Raw genomic sequence first — 14,413 nt, forward strand, 5'->3', positions numbered from 1 at the left:
AAGAAAGCTGAACGCCAAAGAATTGATGCTATTGAACTGTGGTGTTGGAGAAGACTCTTGAGAGTCCCTTGGACTGCAAGAGCAAACCAGTCAATCCTTAAGGAAATCAGTCCTGAATATTCACTGAAAGGATTGACTGATGCTGAAGCTGAAACTCCAGTACTCTGGCCACCTGATGCGAAGAACTGACTCACTGGATAAGACCCTGATGCTGGAAAAGATAGAAGGCAGGAGGAAGAAAAGGAGATGACAGAAGATGAGATGGTTGGATGGCATCACTGACTCTATGGACATGAGTTTGAGTTAGCTCCAGGAGCTGATGATGGACAGGGAAGCCTGGCATGCTGCAGTCCGTGGGGTCGCAAAGAGTCGGACACAACTGGGCGACTGAACTCACTGACTGACTATTATGTATAAAATAGATAAACAACAGAAAAAAAAAAAAATAGATAAACAACAGGATCAACTGTATAGCACAGGGAACTATACTCGATATCTTGTAATAACCTATAATGGAAAAGAATTTGAAAAATATATATACACACAGACACATATTTTTGTGTGTATATATATGTGTGCATGTATAACTGAATCACTTTGCTCTCCACCTGAAAAACTGTAAATCAACTATGTTTCAATTTTTAAAAAAAATGCTAAACCAGATATAAAAGGCCACATATTGTGTGATTCCATTTATATGAAATGTTCAGAGAGCAAACCTGTAGAGTATAGAGACAGGAAGTAAATTAGTAGTTGCTGGAAGCTGGCCAGGGGAGGGGGAAGTGGTTGTTAATGGGGAGAAACAGCTAATGGGCATGGGTTTCTTTTTGAGGTTATGAAAATACTCAAATATTTACTGTGATGATGGCCATACAATATACTAAACTGCTAAAAATTACAATAAACTAAGCATACTAAAAACCACTAAATTATCTACTTTAAAAGAGTGAATTCTGTGGTATGTGAATTATAGCTCAATAAAGCTGTTTTAAAAAAAAAAAAGTTGTATTAGAATAAAACAACTGGAAATGTGATAAAAATGAGAGATAGAAGGTGGGAGAAAAGTGGAAGCCCCACACGAAATGTCTTCCAGATAGTACTTGAAATATACTGACTCAGATGAGTGCTTTGGCCAATTAATTGGGGTACCACTTGACAAGAATGGGTTGGTTTTCTTCAGTAAGAGAGAAAAGAGGAAAGGACAAAGTCAAGTCAGTTAAGGAGGCAGAATAGTTAAAACTATACTCCTATAGAATCCTGGCGTTCCATTATTTCATGTAAGCAGTAAAAATTGAACATTCACAGTGCTTTCCCAATTTTATATAAAATCTTATTTTAATTTGAACTTTTACACAATTCCCCGGAAATTTTAATTGTATAATTTTTTTAAGAAACACTAGATCTTTCTTATCTGCTAGCATGTGCTATAGGAGAAAAAACGAGTACCATAAAGTAATAAATTAATGTTTTACATGCTAAATTAACGTTAACAGACAAGGCTTAAAAATTGCTTTATCGCTATAGGCATGTGTACATGTTGTTATAACTTTATGACTTATAAACAGGATTTCTAATCAATCTAAATTTAGAATAACTATGTACATAATTTTATATAAAAGTCACAGTCCATGTAACAAATTTAATAGTGTATCATCATCTTCCTCAGAGAATATCATGACTGCTAGGATTTCTCCCCTCTTATTTAACCATTGCCCTAAAGGTATCTATATTCTTTCACAATTTCAGAGGCTTCCACAGTTGTTTACACATCTAGACTCAACAATTCCTGTTAACAGGTTAAAAAAAAAAAGAGGAGCCACAAATTTCCTTTACTATGGGTATAATCTCTCCAGTATTCTGTGACCAAACTTCCAACACCAAAGGATTCTATGAATGTAATCCTTAATAATGTAACTGTTATACTCTACTATTAGAAATACATCAGAAAATCTTTTAATAAAATATTCTGTTAAAAATATATTTCTTTTGCAGATTACCTTGCCTGCTGAATCAGGATAATTAGTCTTGATTTCATATTCCAGCCTGTACTGAATGTAGTCCAGATCAGAGTCAGCTTTCTGGAACTAAAGATCAGCACAGATCATTAGTTCACAAACCACAAGACATTTCACAAAACATGATACTATAGCTATTCTTTCTTTTCTCTTTATATTTTTAATATTATATATACTAATTTTGAAAATAGGGAAATAGTAAAAACTAACAATGGCTTCAGGAATTACCTAAGGTTACCACCACACTCATCAATTAGGCAGTTCTTCTACCTCTGGAAGGATATGTGGTTTCAAGTTAAAGCACAGAACAAATTTATTTTTAGGGATACTCCGGTTGTTAACACAATCTACAACCCCATTAACCAAAGAACTATAAATATGTGTCACACAGGCCAAAACTAGAAGGCTTAAAGAGCCATAAATTATACAAGAAAAGCTACATACTCTATAATAATGGCACAGCAGGCCAAATAACCACAATTTATTTAACCTGGGTACTAGCGTGGAACCTCGATCTGCAGTAAACTTTTAAGGGAGAAAAAGAGGGAAAACTGCCATTGGCTGTAAAATACATGTGTGTTCATACGGAAAAGTTGGGAAGCATATACATCATTGTTAAAAGTGGTTTATCTCTGAATGTGACATAATCTACAAATTATTGTTAATTTGGGGGAATTCTACATCTTTTACAAGATCTTAAAGCACGTACTGCCTTGAATTTATCAGGGAAACAACCATGGTCCTTTGAGTTTACTGTGAAAGGTAAAACGTGATTTCCTCAGGGAAGGTCTCCCATTCCTAGCCCACATCTGAGGAGGCTGCTTTGGGGAGACAGTTCAGACCTTTCTGTCAACTTAAGCTCTGGACTAAAGAGCTTGCTTCTTGAAAACTTCAAGATTGCTTCTTGAAAATGTGAAGCCTTAATGGGAAGGGTAAAATCAACAAAAAGTAGTTCTCAGATCTAATAAGAAGTGCTATACAGATATTTTTATTATACAAAAAGTAAACCAAGCATTCTACTTTGGAATGTAGAATAAGAAAAAAAGGTTCTCAGAAGTTAAAATGCTTCGAAAGTCAGAAGCTGTCATTATTGAACAAAGTTCAGAAAGAGAGAAACTAAATCTTCCATCACTAATAATTTCTCATCATTGGCCTAAATTTGGTCAGAAAACTTTTCAATTAATAACATTCTATTTTTATAACTAAAAACTTTTGGAGTAGAAATAGAAGAAAAAAAAAGTCAGTTTTCATTTTAAAAAATTTCCCAAGAATCAGTGTCTGATTTGCATCTCTAACATCAAGGAGTTGCTGAGTCAGAAAAACAAATGTATTAGTTCTTTGTCTAAAAAGTATTTAAAATGTTTTCCAAAAATGGAGGCATTTCATTTGTCTCATATGCTTGTTACATTAGCTGCCATGATTAAATCTATCAATAATTAAGACTTCTTTAAGCATACTAATGGGCTTCCCTGGTGGCTAAGATGGTAAAGCATCTGCCCGCAATGCGGGAGACCGGGGCTCGATCCCTGGGTCGGGAAGATCCCCTGGAGAAGGAAATGGCAACCCACTCCAGTACTCTTGCCTGGAAAATTCCATGGACAAAGGAGCTTGGTAGGCTACAGTCCATGGGGTCCCAAAGAGTCGGACACGACTGAGTGACTTCACTAAGTCACTAAGCATGTGGGTCCACACGTGGGTCCAAGCATACTAATAATTACTATATATGTATTAATTATGTATATATGTAAATAAAATCCTGTTGGTATAATTTCCCATGTTAAAATATGCTCAAGAATTAACTTTTCCTTTACATGTGGATGGAGAGTAGGGGCAGAGAATGGGAGGACAAATCAATTAAGCAAAGGCTCTAAGCACTGAAGACCTGATTTAATTACTAGAACAGACCACAATTCTGTAGCTTTATGTATAATTTGAGGTCTTATACAACATTCTAAAGCATAACTTTAAATAAAAGTTTTTAAAACTAGTATTTTAAACTAACCTAATAGTTACTACAAAATTCTTAAGATTATGGGATTTGTCACTCCAGGGCTACCTTAAAATAGAATCTCTATTCTAGAAGCCCTTAACCTGGTATTCTTAAACCTATATTTTTTCAACTTGACAGTTTAGCTCTGCTTACTTTTAACTGGCATAATCCCATAGTCCATTTTACAAAGTCTTCTCCTCAAGAGAGTGGTTTCAGCTATAGCTTCATATAATGCCTGGGGGTCCACAAGTTACTAAAAACCACCAAACAGTACATAAAAGAAGTGTTCCTTCTTTTAAGTAATTTATATTTTAATAAGATACAAAAGAGTATGCTTCCAATCAATGGCATGATGGAGCCAGCTAAATTTTTATAAATTCTTGTAAGCCAATTGTTAAACAGGAGCATCACTAAAAATTAAATTATTAAATGCACAATTAAATTATTGAAAACAAATATATACACAAACCCCACAATTGCCTAGTTTTACTATATTTTACTCATCTATGCTCTTGAGGCCTATCATATCTATAGAGTAGGAATATATCACATGCTACTACTGCAAGTCTTTCCAGCTCATTTTCTGTGACATCATGCTGGTAATCTGAAATCAAATAGGGTGGAAAAATACACGACAGGAAAATTGGCAAATGCTCAAATTCAGGACTTCCCACTTTCACACAACTGCTGCATTTGTATGTACATCACTGCTTCCAAAAAGTCTTTAAAAAATTTTTCCATTTCCCCTTTAAGTAACATGCCCATACTTCTATTTGGAAAATATTTCAGAGAACAAACAGAATTTTAAACAGATTTTTTTAAGTCAGGGGGTGCAGGGAATGGGGGTCATTGTTTACATATGCAGAGTTTGTTTAGCATTGATGAAGCTCTGGAGGTGGATGATGGCGATGGTTGCACAACAATGAGAATGTACATAAGGCTGCTGAGTTCTATTTTGAGTCCACATTTTAAGTGGTTAAAATGGTAAATTTTATGTTATATGTATTTAACCACAATTTAAAAACTTTTGTTTTGGTTTTTGGTCGCGACTTATGGCATGTGGATGTGGGGTCTACCAGGGGTAGAACCAGTGCCCCCTGCAGTGGAAGCGTAGACCTTCACCACTGGACTGCCAGCTAAGTCCAAAACCTCTTTCTAAAATATAGGAAAAACAACGGTTTGAGAGTAGAATGTTACCCTCCTTGAAGAGCTGAAGGAATATTTTGTGGTAATACCTAGGAGAAGTATTTACTTATTAGCAAGTCAGTGGACTATGGCTTGTGAAGTGAAACTTGCTCAGTCGTGTCCGACTCTGTATAATCCATGGAATTCTCTAGGCCAGAATACTGGAGTGGGTAGCCCTTCCCTTCTCCAGGGGATCTTCCCAACCCAGGTATCAAACCCAGGTCTCCCGCATTGCGGGCAGATTCTTTACCAGCTGAGCCACAAGGGACGTCCAGGCTATAGATTAAGTGGGGACAAAAAAGGAAAAAGGATGTCAATGCAAGGTTGAGAAACAGAAAAACAATGAAGACTCTCTCATCTGAATCCTTCATTTTATAAACGAAGCAAACAGTCTAAGTGACTTGCCTCTACTTCTATTTTCATTACTCTTGTTTTTATGTAGTTAGACCAAAGTTATCCATGACGTCAAAGCCAAAGAGAGTTACATAGATGGGGGCGGGGGGGATGTAAAGACGTTACCCAACATTAAATGGAAAGTTGGGGTTTTTTTGTTTTAAATCTGCACTTAGTCCATTAAAAAATTCTCTCTGAATACATCCTGCTAGTATGGTACTGAAAAAAAGAAAATAAGAGGACTGAGATACGTGGCAGAAATTCTAGCCCTGGTCTCACTAACAGTTATGTGGCCTCCAGTATCTTCTGTCCCTCTGAGTCTCTCCTATTAAATGAGAGAGTTGGAAATCTACTCCCTTCCAACAATAAAATTCTATTATTTCATTACACTACAATAAAACAAGGCTTAATTTATCAAAATGTTAAAAGTAAGAAAAGCGTTTCTTCTAATATATAAAAGTTTGACATTTGAGTTTCAGATTTTAATGTCTGTATTAAAAACTAGCTTCTACTATTTTATTCCTAAACGAAAACAACTGTTGCTTCAGTTTCAGCTACATTGTTTCTGCAACCTGCCCATTGTTCTTTCCAAACACCAAAACCCTATAAGCAATATTGCACTACTCAGAGCTATTTACACAGCAGAGACAATATCGATAGGGTTCTAGGATCTGGTAATAAACAGGAAAATTTTCAGTTACACCGTAGGAAACTTACTAACCAATTATGACAGCCTCCAAAACTCATTAGTGTCTGATTAATATAACAAAATGATATTGCTGAACTTCATTCACAACCCTCATCAGCTATAAATTAGCTTCTGGGAAGCCTTGAAAAACAGTGTAGTTGCTGTTTAATTAGTTTTAGCTATCTGTCTCATTTTTAGGCATATTAGAATATTTAAAATAAACATGAATTTTTTAAAGCCCAAGACATTCATATTTCATATTCACAGTTTTCCTCTAACTCAGTAATAAAAATAAATGGGAAAAGTTTTATATCAATCCCAAAAGTGGTAAATAAATATAGGCAATTTAGCTGGGAAAAGTCCATGGAAATCAATGTTAAAGCCCCAAAGACAACCAGATTACATCTTGACAATCAGATATCCTTGGAAACAGACTGTGGTTGTAGGGAAGAAACCATATGAATGAGAAAAAGAACAATTTAGGAAATAATTTAGAGTTTTAAAGAGCATGCCCCGTATTTCACAAGTATATAACATTCTGTAGTACTGGTTTTTATGTTCAGCTTAAGGCTTTAGATAAAAGGCACACTATATTACATACCACTAAAATATCTGACAGCAGGATATAATTGCAGTACAGTTTAAAAAATATTTCCTCTTTACAAACAACCCACAGATTCCCACTGCCTCAATAATGCTCCCTTTCAGAAGGACCAGCTCCAAACACATCCTCTTGTGAGAAAGCCTGTCTCAACAGCATCAAAACACAGGAAAACGAAGGGTCTTGCCTATGATGAGAAGAGTTGATAGAGGAATGTTCTGGACTCAGTAGCTAAGCTTACAAATACATTTTCCTTAGACACATTTTAAGGGAGAATTAGGTATCTTAATACTTCTAGATCTAGGTTAGCTGTAGTATCAACCAAAGAATCTACTTAAAGCACAACTTTCCTTACATTCTCCTCTCTCCAATAGATTTAGAAAGACCTTTATCTACTTTAATTTTTGTTCTCATGGCTGAGGCTTCTCGTTTCATGTCTTATATTACAATCATATTACCATCATTTGTTTTCATGGTACTGTCCCCATTTGATTTCAAGTCTCTTGCTGGCAAGACCCTTGTCTTTCCACTTTTATATCCCGAGTTTTTAACATACAGACTAATGTTCAGTGACAAAAGGGAACAGATTAAAGTTCACTCACTTGAAAGAACAGCTTGGGATCAAACCACCCTCTAAAGCCTGTTTTAAGAGGAAATATTTCAAGCTCTTAACAAGCTGAGGGCCACTTCTAGTGTCTACACAATCACAATTGTTTTGTTGCATTTTTCTGCTAGAGAGCTATTATCCAGTCTCTTCCAGACAGAACAAACACATGTCTATGCTTGTCTGAAACAGAGAAGCAGCAATACGCACAGACATGTTGTTTCAGGTAAATAACAACATCAAAGCAGAAGAAAGTGTGAAGTTTCAGGCTATCAGATCCTAATCTGCAGGCTTTCATGGGACAATTATGAGGATAGTACACATAAGGCTGATTTTATCAGTTAAAGTAGTCTACTGAACTTTTTTTAAAGTTTTCAGGATCTTAGGTTATTTATGTTAACTGTGCAATGGATAGATACTATAGACTATAAGAAACAGATTTAGACTATACTAAATAGTCTAAACAGATACTTATACTTTAAACAGATACTTAGACTATAAGAAACAGATTTTCATAATATATAGAATGAACCTGGTTTAGAAAAAACAGTTAAAAATACACCTACAACAGAATCTAGAATATACAACATAGTCTTTTTTTAAATCGTTGTTTGGCTGTGGTGGGTCTTTCGTTGCTGTACGTGGGCTTTCCCTAGTTGAGGCAAGCGGGGACTACCCTTCCGTGCAGGGTGCTGGCTTCTCACTGCGGTGGCTTCTCTTGCGGCGGAGCACAGGCTCCTGGCACACAGGCTTCAGTAGTTGTAGCACGTGGGCTCAAGTTGTGGCACAAGGGCTTAGCTGCTCCTGGGCATGCGGAATCGTCCCAGACCAGGGATCAAACCGGAGTCCCCTGTGGATTCTTAACCACAGGATCACCAAGGAAGCCCCTACAACATAGTCTTAATAGTCATGGAATTGTCGGGTCTTTCTCTCTTTTTGCAAATCTGTCTTCTAATTAAATTACAATGAATATGTATTACACATATAACTATTTTTTTAAGTGTAACAGTTAGCTCAGTGGTAAAGAATCCGTCTGCCAATGCAGAAGCCGCAGGGCTGGATCCCAGGATTAGGAAGATCCCCCAGAGGAGGCAGTGGCAACCCACTCCAGTATTCTTGCCTGGAAAATCCCGTGGACAGAGGAGCCTGGCTAGAGTCCTTGCAGACACAAAGAGTTGGACACGATGGAGTGACTAAACATGCACACACTCACATTCTGCATACTGTCATTCTTCACTTGAAGATCATTAGTTTCTCAATGCCTGTGAAATTAGTTTCAGTTCTTAGTATGATTCTTCACAGAATATTAACATCCTCTCCACGTGTACATGTATAACTGATTCACTTTGCTGTACAGGGGAAACTAATGCAAATTGTAAATCAATACATACTACAATAAAATTTTCAAACATTTAAATTTTCTCACTGAAACTTTACATTTTACACCGCAGCCACACTGAATTTCACTGCTTTTTTTTTTTTTTGGTAGTTTACGTTTTTCAATCACTTTATGTTGTTTTACTTTGGCTGCTCTGGGTCTTCCTTCGGGCACAAGGGTTCTAGAGCCTGTGGGCTTCTCTGGTTGCTGTGGGCAGGATGCCTTAGTTGTCCCGCACATGTAGGATCTTAGTTCCCTGACCAGGGATGGAACCTGCATCTCTTGCATTGGAAGGCAGATTCTTAACCACTGGTCTACCTGGAAGTTGCCTCACTGTTATTTTTAAAAATCACTACTCTCTAGCAGCACCTGGTAAATAGCATGCTCTTCAGTTCAGTTCAGTTGCTCAGTCGTGTCTGACTCTTTGCGAACCCATGGACTGCAGCATACCAGGCTTCCCTGTCCATCACCAAATCCTGGAGCTTACTCAAACTCATGTCCATCGAGTCGGTGATGTCTTAAATATATATTTATATGCAATATGTAGAGAATAATATTGTGTAATGGGTTATAAAATTGTCTAATATGTATATATCAAATATCCATGACATACTGTCTTCAGACTATAAAGTCAGAATGTCATCAAATATGACAAAAGAGATACATTCCTAAATTGCAGACCACAATTAGAATAATGTAAATACCTATGACAAAAAATGTAGTATAATCTTGAGGGAATACATCTTCGGTAGCGATTCTTACACAATCTGTATAAAAGGATGCAAGATTAATGATGTCTCATCATTTAATTTCAAATCACTTCAACCTCTGAATAGCAGATATCCCGTGATCTTATTGGGGCAAGAGTCTATGAATCCCCACTTGATATTTGGCAATTTTATGTATCTGTCTACATTATTCTGGTGAGATGAAGCTCCTTTAAGGATCCATAGCCTAAAGAAAGAAAAATGAAAAACTGTCACTGTAAAAATGTAGCTTGTCTTAGTGTCAACGATAAGGTAACAAAGTAGATTGCCAACTAAAGGGAAACTGTGAACTCGTAGATTGGGGCCGAGCACAGTATGTATGTAAGTTCCAAGAGATAATCTGCTTTTTTTATGAAAAAAAAAAAGTGATTGCTTTTTAGATCCAAATGCTAAGCATATTGCCTGAACACATAAAAAGCAAGATAACTGTCCCTTCCCTTTTTTTTTTTTTTATTAGTTGGAGGCCAATCACTTCACATTTCAGTGGGTCTTGTCATACATTGACATGAATCAGCCATGGAGTTACATGTATTCCCCATTCCCATCCCCCCTCCCACCTCCCTCTCCACCCGATTCCTCTGGGTCTTCCTGGTGCACCAGGCCCGAGCACTTATCTCATGCATCCCACCTGGGCTGGTGATCTGTTTCACTATAGATAATATACATGCTGTTCTCTCGAAACATCCCACCGTCACCTTCTCCCACAGAGTTCAAAAGTCTGTTCTGTACTTCTGTGTCTCTTTGTCTGTTTTGCATATAGGGTTATCATTACCATCTTTCTAAATTCCATATATATGTGTTAGTATGCTGTAATGTTCTTTATCTTTCTGGCTTACTTCACTCTGTATAATGGGCTCCAGTTTCATCCATCTCATTAGAACTGATTCAAATGAATTCTTTTTAACGGCTGAGTAATATTCCATGGTATATATGTACTATAGCTTCCTTATCCATTCGTTTGCTGATGGGCATCTAGGTTGCTTCCATGTCCTGGCTATAATAAACAGTGCTGCGATGAACATTGGGGTGCACGTGTCTCTTTCAGATCTGGTTTCCTCAGTGTGTATGCCCAGAAGTGGGATTGCTGGGTCATATGGCAGTTCTATTTCCAGTTTTTTAAGAAATCTCCACACTGTTCTCCATAGTGGCTGTACTAGTCTGCATTCCCACCAACAGTGTAAGAGGGTTCCCTTTTCTCCACACCCTCTCCAGCATTTGTTGCTTGTAGACTTTTGGATAGCAGCCATCCTGACTGGCGTGTAATGGTACCTCATTGTGGTTTTGATTTGCATTTCTCTGATAATGAGTGATGTGGAGCATCTTTTCATGTGTTTGTTAGCCATCTGTACGTCTTCTTTGGAGAAATGTCTGTTTAGTTCTTTGGCCCATTTTTTGATTGGGTCATTTATTTTTCTGGAATTGAGCTGCAGGAGTTGCTTGTATATTTTTGAGATTAATCCTTTGTCTGTTGCTTCATTTGCTATTATTTTCTCCCAATCTGAGGGCTGTCTTTTCACCTTACTTATAGTTTCCTTTGTAGTGCAAAAGCTTTTAAGTTTCATTAGGTCCCATTTGTTTAGTTTTGCTTTTATTTCCAATATTCTGGGAGGTGGGTCATAGAGGATCTTGCTGTGGTTTATGTCGGAGAGTGTTTTGCCTATGTTCTCCTCTAGGAGTTTTATAGTTTCTGGTCTTACATTTAGATCTTTAATCCATTTTGAGTTTATTTTTGTGTATGGTGTTAGAAAGTGTTCTAGTTTCATTCTTTTACAAGTGGTTGACCAGTTTTCCCAGCACCACTTGTTAAAGAGGTTGTCTTTTTTCCATTGTATATCCTTGCCTCCTTTGTCAAAGATAAGGTGTCCATAGGTTCGTGGATTTATCTCTGGGCTTTCTGTTCTGTTCCACTGATCTATATTTCTGTCTTTGTGCCAGTACCATACTGTCTTGATGACTGTGGCTTTGTAGTAGAGTCTGAAGTCAGGCAGGTTGATTCCTCCAGTTCCATTCTTCTTTCTCAAGATTACTTTGGCTATTCGAGGTTTTTTGTATTTCCATACAAATTGTGAAATTATTTGTTCTAGTTCTGTGAAAAATACCGTTGGTAGCTTGATAGGGATTGCATTGAATCTATAGATTGCTTTGGGTAGAATAGCCATTTTGACAATATTGATTCTTCCGATCCATGAACACGGTATGTTTCTCCATCTGTTTGTGTCCTCTTTGATTTCTTTCATCAGTGTTTTATAGTTTTCTATGTATAGGTCTTTTGTTTCTTTAGGTAGATATACTCCTAAGTATTTTATTCTTTTTGTTGCAATGGTGAATGGTATTGTTTCCTTAATTTCTCTTTCTGTTTTTTCATTGTTAGTATATAGGAAAGCAAGGGATTTCTGTGTGTTAATTTTATATCCTGCAACTTTACTATATTCATTTGTTCAGACACAGCACCTTGGTAGTGAGAGCACAGGATCTTTTTTTTTAATTTATTTATTTTTATTGAAGGGTAATTGCTTTACAGAATTTTGTTGTTTTCTGTCAAACCTCAACATGAATCAGCCACAGGTATACATACACCCTCTCCCTTTTGAACCTCCCTCCCACCTCCCTCCCCATCCCACCCCTCTAGGTTGATACAGAGCCATTTGAGTTTCCCAAGCCACAGAGCGAATTCCCATTGGCTATCTATTTTACATATGGTAATATAAGTTTCCATGTTACTCTTTCCATACATCTCACCCTCTCCTCCCCTCTCCCCATGTCCACAAGTCTATTCTCTATGTCTGTTTCTCCACTGCTGCCCTGCAAATAAATTCTTCAGTATCATTTTTCTAGATTCCATATATACAGGTTAGAATACAATATTTATCTCTTTCTGACTTCCTTCACTCTGTATAATAGGTTCTAGTTTCATCCACCTCATCAGAATTGACTCAAATGCATTTCTTTTTATGGCTGAGTAATATTCCATTGTGTATATGTACCACAATTTCTTTATCCATTCATCTGTCAATGGACATCTAGGTTGCTTCCATGTTCTAGCTATTGTAAACAGTGCTGCAATGAACAATGGGATACATGTGTCTCTTAATTTTGGTTTCCTCAGGGTATATGCCTAGGAGTGGGATTGCTGGGTCATATGGTGGTTTTATTTCTAGTTTTTTAAGGAACCTCCATACCGTCTTCCATAGTGGCTGTCAATCAATTTACATTCCCACCAACAGTGCAAGTGTGTTCCCTTTTCTCCAGCCCTCTCCAGCATTTACTGTTTGTAGACTTTTGGATGATGGTCATTCTGACCTGTGTGAGGTAATATCTCATTGTAGTTTTGATTTGCATTTCTCTAATAATGAGCGATGTTGAGCATCTTTTCATGTGTTTGTCATCTGTATGTCTTCTTTGGAGAAATGTCTGTTTAGGTCTTTTTCCCAGTTTTTGATTGGGTTGTTTGTTTTTCTGGTATTGAGTTGTATGAACTGCTTGTGTATTTTGGAAATTAATCCTCTGTCAGTTGTTTCATTTGGAGAACACGGAATCTTAACCACTGGCCCACCAGGGAATTCCCAGACAAGTTATATTTTCATTTACTAAGTCTGACAACCCTAAATTGAGGTATCCCTAAGTGTCATCAAGCTCAGGACCAGAAAGAGAAACTTGCACAGCACCATCTCTTTACATGCTTTATCCTTGGTTGTTCATTAAGGTCAAACACAATGTTTCTTTTACTCGTGAGATAATACTAACACACAACTAGACTACACTGCTAAAAATGGATGAGACAACATGCTAGCAAAAGAATATAATAAGTTTGAAAATTCAAATGGCAGCCTAAATTAAAACAACACACTTCAAAACTGTGGAACCTGAAACTCAGTGGCTTAAAAACAAAAATAATTTATTCTCATGAATCTGCAGCTTGACTGGGTTCAAGTGCTCTAGGCTGGGCTGAGTTGATGACTCTCTTCCTGACTGTAGTTTTGTGAGTTGCCTGGTAAGATTTCACCCCAGGTCACACATCCTCCTTGAACAAGCCTTATAAATAAATAGGGCAATAAAGACTCTAGAACATAAAAATCAATATATAATGATTTGGTAAGAAGTCACTAAATTTCCCTATAATTTACCCAAAACCAGAGATGTTTATATGGAAATTTTTTTTTTAAATTAAGGAACACAGGTTCATGATTACTACAGAACATGAATATTTATTTATTTATTTATTTATTTTTAGTTCTACCAATTTATTGCTACCAACCCATCTCCCTCCACCCTCGTGCACACATGCTCAGTCATGTAACCCCATGGACTACAGCCCGCCAGGCTCCTCTGTCCATGGACTTTTCCAGGCAAGAATACTGAAGTGGGTTGCCATTTCCTCCTCCAAGAACATGAATATTTATAATAATTTTAGATGTTTAGGAATGTTATAGAGTGTGGTAAAGGTTTTCAACTTAGCTAGAATTTAGTTCACTGATTCTTCATCTCAACCCTCTTCCTCCCCACTTCAACCATCTCAACACTGTACTGAACCACTTGCAGTTCCCCCCACGTGTGTAGCACCTCTGGACTTGAACATGCACTGTTTCCTTTGCCTGGAACATTTCCCATTTCCTTCACTGGCTAGTCCCTACTCATCCTTCCAGTCTCAGATTATATCTCACCTCTAACAAGAAACCTTCCCCAGGTTAGGTGCCTCTTTCCAATGTACCTCCCAGAACTGGAACTACTGAGCCCATGTGCTGCAACTACTGTAGCCTACCCCTCTACGCTCCACAACTGCAAGAAGCTGCCA

At 37.2% G+C, this 14,413-nt stretch overlaps 1 protein-coding gene across 2 annotated transcripts in view; it reads right to left on the reverse strand.

Moving 5' to 3' along the window:
• The window catches only part of SKA2 (spindle and kinetochore associated complex subunit 2), a 33,574-nt gene that overhangs the window by 12,718 nt on the left and 6,443 nt on the right, over window positions 1-14,413 (reverse strand). The window contains exons 1-2 of one of the 2 annotated variants that reach the window (XM_043902829.1): window positions 8,690-8,713; window positions 1,998-2,084 (exon numbers count right to left, since the gene is read on the reverse strand). In XM_043902829.1, coding sequence (XP_043758764.1) covers window positions 1,998-2,084; window positions 8,690-8,698 — 96 coding nt within the window. In that variant the 5' untranslated portion in view covers window positions 8,699-8,713. Of the gene's footprint in view, window positions 1-1,997; window positions 2,085-8,689; window positions 8,714-14,413 lie in introns of those variants that run through there. The other variant, XM_043902828.1, reaches the window with a different exon arrangement.

This window comes from Cervus elaphus, chromosome 5 (assembly GCF_910594005.1).
Source record: "Cervus elaphus chromosome 5, mCerEla1.1, whole genome shotgun sequence".
Classification (NCBI taxonomy): Eukaryota; Metazoa; Chordata; class Mammalia; order Artiodactyla; family Cervidae; genus Cervus; species Cervus elaphus.